The 14,709-nt window shown below is 44.9% G+C and overlaps 2 protein-coding genes across 2 annotated transcripts; both read left to right on the forward strand.

The window, feature by feature from the left end:
- Positions 1 to 628: 628 nt before the first annotated feature.
- LOC306744488 (uncharacterized protein) lies at positions 629 to 7,475 on the forward strand. Its single transcript, XM_079227140.1, has 13 exons — positions 629 to 825; positions 2,360 to 2,478; positions 2,927 to 3,165; positions 3,483 to 3,606; positions 3,869 to 3,990; positions 4,522 to 4,608; positions 4,828 to 4,917; positions 5,169 to 5,257; positions 5,925 to 6,147; positions 6,248 to 6,370; positions 6,520 to 6,685; positions 6,889 to 6,977; positions 7,130 to 7,475. Exons 1-13 carry the CDS (start codon positions 736 to 738, stop codon positions 7,231 to 7,233), a joined length of 1,665 nt encoding a protein of 554 aa, XP_079083266.1. The 5' UTR covers positions 629 to 735; the 3' UTR covers positions 7,234 to 7,475.
- A 1,131-nt stretch (positions 7,476 to 8,606) lies between these two features.
- Positions 8,607 to 13,951, forward strand: pianp (PILR alpha associated neural protein; the record flags this gene model as incomplete). The annotated part of the gene is made up of 5 exons (XM_079227271.1): positions 8,607 to 8,617; positions 8,819 to 9,225; positions 9,594 to 9,672; positions 13,171 to 13,317; positions 13,930 to 13,951. 5 exons carry the CDS (start codon positions 8,607 to 8,609, stop codon positions 13,949 to 13,951), a joined length of 666 nt encoding a protein of 221 aa, XP_079083397.1.
- Between the last annotated feature and the right edge of the window lie 758 nt (positions 13,952 to 14,709).

The following is a 14,709-nucleotide window of genomic DNA, read 5'->3' on the forward strand; positions in this document are numbered from 1 at the left end:
TATTTTGTAAAAAAAGAAAAAGAAATAGCCTATTAAGTATATATGTTGAATCAAATTTGCCCTTGTCCATGAAACTAATTGAATTAGTATGTGTATGGCCACATTTGTATGTGTATGGCAACATTTTGTGATACTCTGTGGTCAAACGTGTTTGTTTTATCTGATAAAACATTAAAGTTTGAATGCTTTTCTGATGACATATTACACCTACTTAAGCTCCAAAATAAAACAACCGTTATTCCTTTGTATGTTTTCTTTTTTCCATTCTTAATCTTATTTAGGACGTGGAGTCTCGAAAGTATGAGCTGATAGATTAGCGCTTGAAGGCAGCACAGTGTTACTTCGTCCTCCAGTTGACACGGAGAGACTTTTAGTTGGTGAGACTTTTGTAACATGTAACACCGGACACACCCGCGTCTGCTTAAGGGAACTCCCGAGCACGTTACATGTACTTTATTATTATATTTAATGGTTCCCCGTTTGTTAATGCAACAAATCATCTGTCCACATAGTGTCGCTGTAAGGACAGTGAAACAGGCCAACTGTATCGTCAACATCCGGCGACACGTACCCCTAACACACTGCCGAGCCGTCTGATGCATCTTTATTTATTTAAACCGACCCAGACTTCTCATTAAAGGCCAATGTTGCGTCTTTGACACTTTCTGACAACCTGCGAGTCAGCCAGGCAGTTTAAAGTGCAGTTAACTGGCAGCGCTTCTCCCCGAGCTTCAGATGGGGGAGGTGAGGAAGCTGCAGAAGAAGTTGAGACAGATTGGAAATCTGGAAATACAAATCAGTCTTTCCCCAGAAGAGAGATTCAAGGTACAGAAACTCCTCATATGCCTGTTGGTCCCACTGTTAACTGTGTCTGTGTCTGTGTGTGTGTGTGTGTGTGTGTGTGTGTGTGTGTGTGTGTGTGTGTGTGTGTGTGTGTGTGTGTGTGTGTGTGTGTGTGTGTGTGTGTGACTTCTGTAAATCCTCAAAAGATTTCCCTCATGTGCAACAACAGGTTATGACTGTAGGATTTTACTACAGCTCAGACACACATTCAGTCAAAATGTGAAATAAAAACATTATCCATCTTCAACAGCTGACACAGGTTGGAGAATATTCAGTAGAGAGGAGCTGTTTATTCACACACTATTAAAGTATATCAGAAGTGGCACATTGTAGCCAAGCTCACACGGTTAAATCAAGATGATGTTTTAATGGGGATTTGTGAGGCTACAACATTATAAAGTAAGGTATCTTAAACTAGGAATAACACCATAAAGAAGAAAAATATGTGATTAACATGATTTCATGAAAGAGGTGGAATGAATAATTTGACAGGTTTCGCCCTAGGAAAGCTCTCCCGTTGAGCAGAGTGTATCAGAGAACATAAATATCAGGAACTTCATGGGACTCAGTCATTTTATAAATTATTGTCATGTCCTACAACTGTTTTTTCTTTTCTTCTTTACTGCACTGCTGTTACATCTCCTAATTGGAAACAGGAAAATAAATGATCACAGCTGAAAATCATTCCGTACCCACAATTGGCCACAATTTATTAGAAAATGTTAGTAGAAATGCAAAAAAAACACTCAAACAGATCCCCTAAAAAAAGTAGGATTACACTTAATTTAAAATATAAATGATGATCTCCTCATATAAGTAAGAGACCAGTGTAAAGTACATATATTGACCAGTACTGTCCTTAAATTCAGTTTTGTAGTATTTCTACTTCATTTGATTATTTAAATTGTATGCTACATTTTAGAGATACATATTTGTACTTTTTACGATCACTACATTTATCCGACAAATATGGTTACTTGTTATTTTTCAGACACAGGATGAATTTATAAAATATGTTGGTACAGACAAAACTACCCAATAGTGTACAAAATAGTATATTATATAAACTCAAATCAGAACACTGACAACATTCAAATGATGCTGACATTGTTTTGCATTTATAAAACATATGTATTAATATATAATATACCATCAGGGTTATTTAAATCTAGAACTCCTACTATCAAATGAGGATTTTTATAAAATAAGTTCAAACTCTGTGGCCCCCAGTTGTAAAAACACCCCTCCTCCCCCCAAAAAAACAAGCCCTCTGTAAGCCCAGATGAACTAAAACTGGTGAAGTGCTCCTTTAACGCAGAAGACTGTCAAGTAGATCAAATTGACATACCCGATTCACTCGTTCATGCATATTTCATAACTCACAATCAGACAGGAGTACAGTTGCCAGTTGCAGTCTAATAAATCAAGACGGGCGGAGGATGTCGGTTGTGCATATAAACAACTTGTGGATTAGTGGATTGGTTTACAACCAATCTCGTGCCTTCTTCCCTTTTAGATCTCCAGGAAGGCGGAGCTGCGTTCCAGATTGGCTGAGCTTCAGCTGCAGCTTTCTGGCCCGCAGCAAACTCTTGGGATTGTGGGAGACAGGAAAAAGGAGAAGATGAAAAGACAAGTGTAAGGAAGTGAGGGAGAGGTAGCAGCAAGAGGGGGCAGATGGAGAGAAACATAATTCTTCAAAAGCAACAACATTCACTTTGAAGCCTTTGATCTTTTTTTGCATTTCTATCCAAACACACTGGAGGTCAAATACTGCTACGCTTTAATAAAATTGGAATTTTCTACGGTGCATAATGTGTAATGTAAACATCATTCAGGGATGTCATTCTCCCAATTAAAGCCCCTCAGGGCTTTGTGCTGATCACTGAAATCAGCATGTGTGGGTATTAACATCAAATTCAATGAAACACTCATATTCTTTCGAGGACTAGGGGCTCATTAACAAGAACTGGTTTTGTTTATGTGGGACTTGGAGATGCTCTACAGGTATCCCTGTCGCAAAGTAAACCATGTGCCTATGCATCTTGATTAATCATTCAACCCTCACTTCTCTGCTCTGGCACAGGGAGGAGGATGCCCCCGAGGCCCTTCCATCACAAACGCCTTCAGCCTCCAAGTTCCTGAAGGGAGAAGAACAGTCCAAAGCTAAAGCAACGCCAGCTGCCAGGCAGAGGGAAACAGGAAGAGAAGCGAAGATAAGCAGGCAGCAGGACAGGAAGGAGCCGGCCAAGGTGTCGGATCACGACCGAGACGTGTCAGGAGGCTGCTCTGACTTTGACACGGAGCAGCAACTGCGACAGGAAGGTTGGATTAATTAAGAAAATTATTATCGCAGACAGTTAAATGCACAATGCAGTGCCCTGACTTGTCATTTACATCTGAAATCAGATTAGACATGTGAGCCTTGAGGAGTCTTAATAAGCTCATGTGACTGCCAGAATTAAAACCAAGAGACTGCATTTGCTTCCCTGGAGGCAGGACCCACGTTTTGCATCCTCGGCGCTAAATTAGCCCGATGCTTCGCGGTGGCAGACTAATCCATATTGAAGAACTGTGTAGATTAACAAACTGGGGCGCTGATGAGTCAACAGTGATAATTGGACAAATCATTTCCTTTGCAGAAGCTGAATTTGCATCCCTCAAATCGTCCTGGGAGAAGGCAAAGTTTCGCTTGAGGCTGTTGGAGGGTCACAATGACATAGTCACCTGTGTGGTTGCTGTTGACAACCTGGTGGTTTCTGGAAGGTAAAGTAGGAAAGAAGGCTCGATTTGCATAATGGATGTGTAAAGTGAATATTTCGCCTAATTTATCACTTGATATGCTCCCGCTCTCTCTCCCCGCTGTCTGACATATTGGTTTTTCTTCCCCTGCCTCGGCGCAAATCTCTTGCAATTTTTGTCTAACGGCTTTAACTTTGCTTGTTTTCCCCTTCTCTCACTTGCTCTATCTCCCATTCTACCTTCCTGCAACCTCTCTTCCTTCCTCCGTCCAATTCCCTCCTCTAAGCCGAGATACAACAGTGAAGGTGTGGCACGTTCCCACGGCAACGGAGCAGAAGAACCTGGGGGGTCACTCTGGTGGAGTCACCTGTCTGTCTGCGCCTCCCCCTGAGTACTGCAAGAGGCTCGGTGAGACACACACACACACACATGTCCATGTGCGGCGACTACAGCTGAGTAACGCCTGTGTCCTCAGTCTGGTAATTATAGGAGCAGTTCATCAGATCAACCCAAGTGAGAGATAACCTCAGTCGACACTTTGGAGAGTTCACTGTCTGTCTGAAGCAGGCAGCCTTCCATCACTTAAACTCCAATGGCCTCTTCGGCTCTGCTCCTACACTCCCTCCCCACCTGCTTCCCTTTACTTATTATACCAAGTTGAGAAGTGCAGCGCAGAGATGATGCAGCTCAGTCGAGCTAATAGTCACGCTGTGTTCAAAGACTAATTATTGGTTATAGTTTTTTTTTTTTTTTTTAAATCATGCCTATTCTCTCTTTGCCTCTTTCTTGCAATCTGTCCTCTTTTTGAACATCATCATTTATTTACAGCTTCCTCTCAGCTTAATCTTTTTGTCATCTTCTCTCTCTTTCTGATCCCCATTCCTTCCTCTTCCTCCTCCTCCTCCTCCCGCTCTTCTGTCTGTGTTTGCCCTCGGTCAGCCCGGTCCCTGTCTTTGTCCGACAAGGAGAGGTTTATTTTGAGTGGCTCGGCAGACTGCTGTGTGAAGATCTGGGCCCTGAGCATTGGTACGCTTAACCACACAAACATATGCACGCACACACACACACACACACACACACACACACACACACCTATATATACTGTATATATTAAGGTAGACTGAGCCTCTGGGCTCTGTCTGGGAAACGTGTCTGTGTCTGAGTGTGCCTCATAACCAATGAATGCCTGTGTGACTGGTGGTCTGTGTACTGTCAATGAAATTAGTATTTTCCTGTTACCTCCAGGGCAGTGTGTTAAGTCTCTCTACACGTTCAACGCTGTGACTGCACTCTGCTTTGTGGCAGAGGAAGACGGCTACATTATCACCGGATCAGGTGTGTTTCTGTGCGGAAATCAAAGAGCTAGTGACACAGTGTACTGAATAAGTGCAGTTAGACTTGTGTTTGTATCTTGAATCTACTTCTGTACCTGTCGGCATCATCTGCCGGCAGGACTATTGGGCTGAATCAGAGAGATGGGGGCACACAGATTAGGCAGTCAGGCTCAGGTGGGTCGACCGTGACCAACAATAATGACTGCCAGCCGCCTGTCAGCACATGTCACCTCACACTCTGTCACCTCTCAGACGGGGGGAAAGTTCAAGCCTGGAGCTGGCACACTTTCGAAAACTGCCAGTCAATCAACGCTCACCAGGAAGCAGTCACTTCCATCCAGGTGGGTGGGTCACCGACGTGCTGTCCACACTGAGGCTGCTCACGCTGTTTTTATGTTCAGCCTATTTTTAAAGGCTGACACAAAAATTATACCAATTCTTATTTCCCTGTAGAAGCTGTCACAAGTTTTAAAACCCTTGTATTTTCTAATTTGTTAAAAAGCCCCTCCTCAGAAAATCAAAGGGTTATATTTCTACACTCTTATCCTCACAGAAGCGTTCCTTGTTTATTGCTTTCAAATGGAAATCAAAGATATTTGTTGAGATGTAAGCCGTGGAGCTCAGCCAATTTTAGAAAGCATACTGTACATATTTTGAGCAAAAAGCCTTTTTTATGAATATTGAAATCCAGAGCTGCATATAAACATTTGTTTTCTTAAATTTGTAATCATCAAAATATGCCTAAAGCATTAAAGCGTTGCACATCATTGTCATCCTCTTTGTTGTTTATCATGCAAAGCGCACAATCCAGTTATAACCAACAGCGACTTGGAAATGTACGTTTTTTAAACTGTTCGCACACTTTTCCATTTACACAAACATACATTCACTCTCCCTTTTTCTGTGTATCTCTCTCTCACACGAACGGACACACACACACACACACACACACACACACACTGGGTAAAGACACGGATCACCATGACAACCATGTCTCCTGTGCCACAGACTCAGGGTCCACTGGTATTCAGCGGCGCGGCCGAGGGAGGGGTATCAGTGTGGGAGAACCGGTGTTCGGATCGAGACCCCCTGAGGCTGCTGCACCACTGGGGCGAAGAGGTGACGGGCTGCGGAGGGGGGTCGGGCGGGCGTCTGACACTCAGCCCACGGGGAGACAGAGCGTTCCTGGCTTATGGTCGAGCCTGGCTCAAGATCCTTCACTGGAGGACTGGTGAGCTCTGGAATGGGCAGACTGTGTGTGTGTCAGGATGACTGAAAAAGGAAGGACATTTGCATAATCCTTCCACCTAACATCTGTCCAATTATCACAGGAACCAGTTCCAAACTGACCAATCACAACAGCATCACCGGGATAACAGATTGTGTTCACCAGACAGGAGGCCTTCTAATTGGCTCCTGCTATGATCTGGCGAATGGAGAGAGCTCGCTTAACTGTAAGTCGCAGAGTAAACCGTGTGCAACCACAAGTAACTCGCTCCACTAAGAGAGAGTGAGAGCACATGAAGGACTTAAGACAAAATCGAAAGCACTTTGTTTTCCTCTGTTGACCCCCATTTCCTTCACCTCCCGCTCCTCCCTCTAGTGTTCTCTCTGCCTCAGTGTCGGTACCTAGCCTCTCTGACCTGGCCCGATGCTCCCAGAATCCTCTGCTTTGCGGCGTGGACCACAGGGAGCGGAGACCACCGGTGGGTCACAGGAGGTCGCGACCTCATCGTATGGGAGCAGCTCCCCAGTTCTGGGAAGCAGAGGTGGGCACAGTTCACGTCAACACCAAGATTTGAATCTAAACTGCCCAATTATGTTTTCTATTTGCATATTTCTTTCAAGGTCAACTGCTCTGCTAATTCTAAAGCTATACTGGGATTTATGAGGTGCTAATGAATATAACAAATTTTGACACACACCTCTATTGGTATTAGGTGTTTAATTATTGCGGGTGTGACTGTTATAGGGGTGATGTCACAGCGAAGAGAGACAGTAGGTTGGAGTCGTGTTTGCTGGAGTCAGAGGGGGACACAGAGGATGACGAGGAGACTGACGGTACAGACACACACAATTTCACACGTCCTTGTGTCTTCATTTACTGGCTGGCACGCTTAATGAGTAACCACGAAATTGCAGATTTCACTATCGTGTTCACTTTAAATGATGCATGTTGTGGCGAATCCTCATGACCTCCTTGTCAAATTTAGATTACGAGGATGATCATGAAGACAACGATGAAGCGAAAAACAGCCGGTCTGACGGTGCGAAGGATGCAGAGTCCGGCTCGTGGTTTCGCTGCGTTCTCCAGTGAGTGCTGGTTTCTCCTGCTGAGGACACCACGGCCTGCAGCCATGAAGAGGAAATGAGAGGGAGGGAGCATGGTGACAGCGAAGGAGGGTGCAGGGGAGTGAAGTGTGACAGACTGAGTGTCGTTGTTGGAGGGGGGAGTGTATGGCTGCAGACTGCGAGTGTGTTAGTGTGAGTGATAGGCAGATTGTTTTCTATGTAAATATTATTTCCACACAATAAAGCTGTCACCTTGTGACTCTCACCTCCAAATGTGCCTCACTTGTCTCTCTTTTTTATTTAAATTTGACCCTGCCTCTTCTTCAAACACCAGTCCGTCGCCCTGCTCTGCCGGCGCAACCTGTGTAAATGAATGTAAATCAAATTCTATTCTACCTTTTATTCCCCCCCCCCGTTTCTTCCTCCTCCTCTTCGCTGTCTGTATTTCTGTCTCTTGCTCTCTGGGGCGTCCTTGCCTGTTTTTGTAAACCTAATTGAAGAGTTTTCTTTAACCTCCTGCCTCTAAAATGAGCTTACCAGTGTCGTCCTCAGTATCATTTGTTTGCCTCGTTAAATTAATTTATTTTCTTCTGCGTCCATTTAATTGAACCAGTTTTTTTCTAAAACACATAATTAGCATTTAAATCTCTTTCTTACAGTCTTTTGCCCTCCCTACATCTCTCTCTCTCTCTCTCCCCTCTCTTACTCTAGCAGACTCTACATGTCTCAGTCGCTAAGGCAACCGATGCTTTTTTCTCACTTGCTCTCTGTATCTCCCCTTTTCTCTCGGTCTCCCTCTCTCATTCCCTCCCTTCACTGCCAGAGGTAGGCATGATAACTGATATGTGTCGGAGTGCGTGTGTGTTTGTGTCCGTCTCCCGTGCGCTCGCGTGTCTCTTAAGTGGCATTTCTGTGGCATTTAGGCAGCAGTTCTAGAGAGGAAGTTGCCTTTCTCCACGCAAAGTGCCACATAGAGTATTGGCTCCATGCATGACGCTTTTAATGATTATTAATGTGCTGTGCTCAGGTGTGTGCACTGTAAATGTCTGTGAGAGAGCAGAACGGACAATGAGTGTGTACTTCTGGGTGTTTTTAAATGCAGATGTGGATTCTGTTCAAACATGTGGCGCATAATTGAACGTAAAATTTAAAAGCCCAGGAGAGTCTGTATGCTTCTTTTTTTGTTTTTTTTGTTGGCATTCTATTGGCATTCTGCCAATACTCCGGTTGGTGTCTACATGTTTTTTATCCGGTGACATAAAAGAAGAAGAAAAGCTGGACCCTCCTCTTTCTCTCCCTCTTTCTCTCCCTCTCTCTCTCTCCCTCTCTTTCCCCTCTGTCCTATCTTACAGAGAGAGATGATCGGAGGAGCGGAGTCTCAGTGAACAGAGCGAAGCGATGGAGAGATGGTAAGATGATATTAACTGAGGTGAAGGAGGGATGTATGGGGGGTGCTGATGCATAAAATGTCATTCTGAGTGATGACTGGCATAAGAATCAATTTCTGAGCTGATGAGGTTGTGCGGGACGCCTGTGGACAATACATTTCCTACGATAACTTCTCTGTCAGTCCACCACCTCTCATTCTTTCTCCTCCACTTTTCTTCCAGCTCCATCTCTCTTGCCGCACGACTGACTGCCCTCCGCTTCCTCGTCTCCATCCTCCTGGTTGCTCTGGTGACACAGCCCTCCACCTGTAACCGTGACAATAGTGAGGGCGAGGAGCAGGCGGACGTCCTGTCGGCCCAGCTGTCCGTCACAGCCCAGGTCACACCCACGCCTCTGTGGGCAGTGGTCTGGGGTCCCACGCAGCCTCTGGAGGATGAGACCTATCACTTCCTTTCCAGCCAGGAAACTGACCCCCTGCACCAGCATGGGAATCAGCCGGAGGCCAGCACCACCAAGTCCAACTGGCCAGCGAGCATGCAGCCCCGAGAGGAGGCACCGCTGGAGTCCAAGGACCTGGAGGGAGTGGAGGACAGAGGGACGAAGGCGGAGGAGACGGAGCCTGAGGAAGGTGGGCATCAGGAGATGCACTTGAAGGATTTCTAAATAAAGATAGCCATGAGCCAAAGCCCACGTGAACACACACACACATGCCCGCAAGTCCTCCAGGGAATTAGCTGTCACCAGTGTGAAGGCTGCTGTGTGCTGCCGGCTGTGTCTGTGGCGGGGAATGCCTAATAAAGTTCTCATCACTCACAGGGAGGAATTGGCCACTGTCAAAATGCAAGATACAAGACGTCATCGGATTTGTGATTTTGTTGGAGGACAGCGTCTCGCACATTCAATATGATGTTTCAGCTGGCTTTATTGATTTCTTCTTTTGTTCTGGATACAATTATACATGGTCATGGTCTGAGATTATGAGTGTGTGTGTTACAGTGGACCCTCAGTTCTACGTCACCCTGACCATCTCCTCGCTGCTCATCCTTACGGCAGTCGTCATTGCAGCCAAACTCTGGTAGGAATCTCCAAAATATTGTGTGTGTGTGTGTGTGTGTGTGTGTGTGTGTGTGTGTGTGTGGCCATATAAATACGGAGTGGGTATTGCTAGATAAGAGTGAATGTTTCGCAATCTTTCCCTGTATGAGACACCTCTTCCACAGCAGGAGAGCAACACTGGTTCTCCTGATTCAAAGTTGTTTTTTTATAGTAAAAGTTGTAGATTATAAAATGTATCATTTTAAGAACCCACACAGCGAGATGAAGTTCAGTTTGAGCTTCAACACAAGATGCCTCCCTTAATATTATAATTGGATACTTTAAGACTGAGAGTTTGAGGTTAAATTCAGTGCTGTGTCTGAAAGCATTTGTAGACCCCCTGGATAACATTTGCTCTGAGAAAGTCGTTTTTTATTTAGGAATAGCATAGTAATGCAGAGGTGTGTTGAGATCGATTGTAGATTAATTAAGAACAGAGGTTCCCCCCTAAAGGGTCATGAGATGATTTACAAAATAGGACAGCCCAGGAAGCATATTTCTGCAACACAAAATTGGGATTTTTTTGTTTACAATTTAGTCAAATGTGTTGCTTTTTATCTTGTTAATGGCGTGATAATTGTACTTCTTTAGTATAAAAACGATCTTGAGGGGACTAATCTTTCGTTCACTTCTAATCACGTTATAATCCGTAGACATATCCAAACACTGAATAGGATTCACAGGTAGACATAGCTTTGTTTTGAATGGTGAAATGTGTTGCAAACAGCTGATTTGGAGATTAGTCAAGGCTGTGCATAACTGTTGAGAGATTGAAGTATCATGTGTTTTGAAAACTGGAGCTTAAAGAGAATTTGTTTGTTTATTTTGTTCTGGAAAATTGGAGACTTACCCCTTTCTGCCCACTGATGGGTCAAGATCAACATTGATGAATTGTGCCAGATGTGTAGGGATTTAGTGAAGATAAGACGTTGATAGTTGCAGATGTGTTTGCATGTGCATGTTGGCTTGTCCGTCATGTCTGACCCCTAAACCACGATTACATAATGTGTCCGTATTATTTCCTTAACTGAGAGCCGAATAATAGCTCACTAATGACTTTATTAACAACACTTGTGTTTCCGAAAGTCACAGTCGGCACAGATGTGCCATTTTGTTCCAATAGAGTTGCAATGATTAAACATTTACTATAACCATTAGGATGGAACTGGAAACAAAAACAGATCTGTTGCCTTACAGGCTTGAGCAATAACATGGCGTCACCCGCCATTAAGCCTCTGGGAGCATTGTAACACAAGGTGGGGAGGGGTCTGTGTACGTTACGTTGTCAGGCCTTCTAGGAAGTGCTAGCTGCACACATGGCCATTAACTGTAAAGGGGGAGTCATCTATGTGATGCAGTGGAGCACTTCCACGCTTTGCTGATCAAACCAATAACACCAGTTCATTTGACCACTGGGACTTCTCTCTCCATTTCGTCCGACATCTCACACTCTTTTTTTGTCAATCTTTTCTCACACATTAATACTTGTACTCTCCTCCTTACTGTCATTCTGGTGTCTGCTCATCTTACCCACGTATCTATGGCATCATCATTTTTCATTTTATTGCCTGAATCCGTAAAATTTGTTCTCCTTCACATTATGTTTTTGTACTCTCTTTTAAAGGGAAAATTCAACCCCAACAAAAAAAAAAAATCCCATTTTATCAGCGGTAGAGATGTCTGCCTTCTCTCTATAATGGGAGTATATGTCAGTATAGCGACAATATAATACATTTGAAAAACCCAACAGCAATGTCTCTCTCCGGGAATCGTGACGCAGTCACTCAAGATAATCCACAGACCTTCTTGTGAGCTGTTTAGGAACTATTTGATTAACAATGTCAACTGATAAATAAGTAAGGGGGGAAATAAATGAATTGTCCCTTTAAAATCTATTTGCTCCCACACTCCTACATTATCTTCACTCGCTCTCTTTTTAACCCTCACTCCCTCCCACACTTGGGCCTCTTTCCCATCACCCCTTAGGGTTTTTTTTTCTGTCTCTGAATACCTATGTTTCCCTTCTTTCTTCATGTTCTTCGCTTACTTCCAGTTATCACCGTTGCCTTGCTCTAACGCTGCCGGTCTTTGCACAGCTGGTACTCCTCTTATCTCCGCCACCAGTCTCCTATCTCTTCCAGCACCGCCAGTCCTACTGCTGATCCACAGATAATCCTCCAGCTTGCTGTGAGCTGATACACGATAAACCCCCTTTTCTCTCTGTTCCCGAGACTTGCCTTCGCCGTTGTTTCGATAACTTAGTCCAGCGGCCCCCGCCGTGGGGGAAAACCTCACATTGCTGGTGGATCCAAAGTGGCCCTACAAGAGTGAAAATTGCAGAGATTCAAGGCTGGAGACATGGCAGCAGCCCCTCTCTATAGACTGGCTCATGCTGCAGTGTCATAAATGTGTAAATAACGCCATGTGTTAGATGGAGAGAGTGCCGCGACATGAACGGGAGAGGGGTACAGATGGATGGAAATGATAGCCTATAGTGGAAATTGGCCACCGTCCAGTTCATTATGATTATAGAAGAGCGGCATATGTGCTCAGTGATTTCCCCAGCCCTAAAATCGTGAATGTGGCTAATGTTATCAAGCATGACGATGTTTGTGTGTGTGTGTGTGTATATATATATATATATATATGTGTGTGTGTGTGTGTGTGTGTGTGTGTGTGTGTGTGTGTGTGTGTGTGTGTGTGAAGAGAGAGGAGTTAGCCAGAACAGGTGTTACTGAGGGAAGATGAGGGTGCAGGATGGCTTTTATGGCTACAATAACAGCTTTTTTGTGCATCTAAGTATACTTAAGAGCGTGAACTTGTGGCTCTCTGTCTTCACCTTCCTCACTGAAATAATGATGCGTCACCCTTCTGTCCATTCCTTAACCTTGTTGCATCCTTCCTCACCCCTCCTGACTCCCTCCCTCCCCCCTGTCCCACAATGCCGGTCTCCTTCCCACATTTCTCGCCCCCCCCCCCCCGCCTCCCTCAGCTGACAGCGTTTTAATGAGTCCGATGAGTGCACTAATTCTCTCACACAGTGGCAGAGTAATGTGTTCGCTGATGCTAAATGGCTCGACTGTTCTTGATGGTCTCTGACTCTGTTTCTCTGTCTCTCCCCCCTCTGTCTTTTCTCCTTATTCTGCTGTTTTTATCTGTGTTTCTGTCTGTCTCCCTTAATTCCACCCTTCTCTATCATTTCCTGCTCCCTGTCTCTCCCTCTCTAACCTTCTTTTACTGTTATCTGTCTCTCTAAACCTCCAACTTTCTTTGAGTCATTTCATCTTGGCTTCTATTCCTGTACCTCTTGGTCTCTTTTTTTAATTCCCAACACTTTCTTTTCTCATCTTTTTCCGTCAAATTTTTCACCAACTCCCCTTTCTCCCTCTATCCCTATTCCACGAGTCTCCTCCAATTTCTTTCCTTCCTCTATCCCCCTCTCCCCATCTTCCCCATCTGTGTCATCTTTCTCTCCCAGTTACGATCACAGCTGTTACCAGCATCCACCCCCTCTTTCTCGTGGCGTGGCTCCCCCACTCTCCCTCGCCCTCCCTCGTTCCCTCGCTTCGGAGGACAGCCGGCAGACGTTGCACAGCACCTCCTCCTCCTTCACCGACAGGGAGAGGTAATGAGTCGCCTCACCAGCTCTGCGCAGTCTTAAATGTGTGTGTCTAAGAGTCTGATGTGCATGTTTGAGTTTCTCTTCATCAAAGTTTGCTTCTTTGTGTATGTGTGTGTGAAGCAGCGTTATTACTTCCTTTGTGTTATAAGTATGTACATGAGTATAAATGGCAGTAGTGGTACTCTCTGAGGAGTATTCAGGCCTGGAGTGTTGGTACTGCTGTAAGATGTATCAGTGTGTTAAACTCCCTCTACGGATGAGTCATACTGGGCCCCAGTCCCCGTCCATGAAATTATGCTTTTATTTGAGGGTATTCAAAGTTAATCTCAATCAGGATAATTATAGTGCTGTACTCCAGTGCTCCCGCTCACTTCCTCCCCCCATCAGCTTTTCCTCCACCGTCCTCCTCTTCCTCCTTCTCTTCCGTCTCTTCTCCTCGCCGCCCTCTCAGTCCCCTGCGATGCAGCTTTCCGTTTGGGTGTACACCAATTTTCCAGCTTCAGGCCTCCCTGCTCCTCTCCTCTGCTCCCACCCTCAGAGTTCCCAAAGCAACCTCATTTTTGTCTCTTTTGTTTTCTCTCACTCTTTTCTTCTCTGTGTCTCTTGCCGTGTCAGGATCCCAGTTGTGAACCTCTGAGGTGACTGTTTTTCCATATGGTAAACATTTCCTCCGGGCCTGAAGAGGAACATCAACATGACCAGAGGGTGTGCCCGCAGCACCGTTTATTTTCTCTGAAACTGTGAATTGAATCAAGGGGTCCCAGGTATCCAGCCATCACACTACACCTGGGCTTCCCTGAGGTCAAAAAACCCAAACACATCTCCCTTCTGCTCCCTCCTCCTTTCCTTCCTTCCTTCCTCGGTGCTTGGTATAAATGTCTTTCATGTGGCTCATGCGTCCCTGTAAGCTGCTCCCTGTTTTCCACCCCCTGTATGGCCCTGAGCTTTGTCAAGCCAACCAATTGCTCTGGCTTCGACCCGCCATGACTAATTCACAAACATACAGTTTACCAGACCTGCAACATCCCATGACATCTGAAATTTATTACCTGTGCCTCCACAACTGTTTCCAGTGATACGGCTGCACACGTGAAGCTGTTCAGTATTCATTCTAATCCAGTGGACTGTTGTTTCATGAAACGACACTAAAATTCAGTTCGGCAGGCTTGTATCTGGTTCACAAATGGTTAAAAAGCGATTCTCAGCATCTCCAAACACTGAACGGGGTATTTCACAAAGCTGTTTGGCACGGCTGTAGCCAACAGGCAATGTGTTTAACATGTCACGCTCCAAAAACTGCTGTTTATTCCCCGCTTTGGGCGCCTGGAATGCAAATAGTATGGCTTTTTTCCTCTGCAGTGTGTAGAGGAGTCTGTTTTGTTTTAGTTTTTCCTC

The sequence above is a fragment of the Taurulus bubalis genome (assembly GCF_910589615.1).
Source record: "Taurulus bubalis genome assembly, chromosome: 12".
Lineage (NCBI taxonomy): Eukaryota > Metazoa > Chordata > Actinopteri > Perciformes > Cottidae > Taurulus > Taurulus bubalis.

Bases quoted from the DNA above. Each gene is read 5' to 3' on its own strand.
- LOC306744488 (XM_079227140.1), top strand. From the start codon at position 736: ATGGGGGAGGTGAGGAAGCTGCAGAAGAAGTTGAGACAGATTGGAAAT. The intron at 6,371-6,519 runs GTAAGTCGCAGA...TCCTCCCTCTAG, and splicing joins TGGAGAGAGCTCGCTTAACT to TGTTCTCTCTGCCTCAGTGT. The intron at 6,978-7,129 runs GTACAGACACAC...TGTCAAATTTAG, and splicing joins GGATGACGAGGAGACTGACG to ATTACGAGGATGATCATGAA.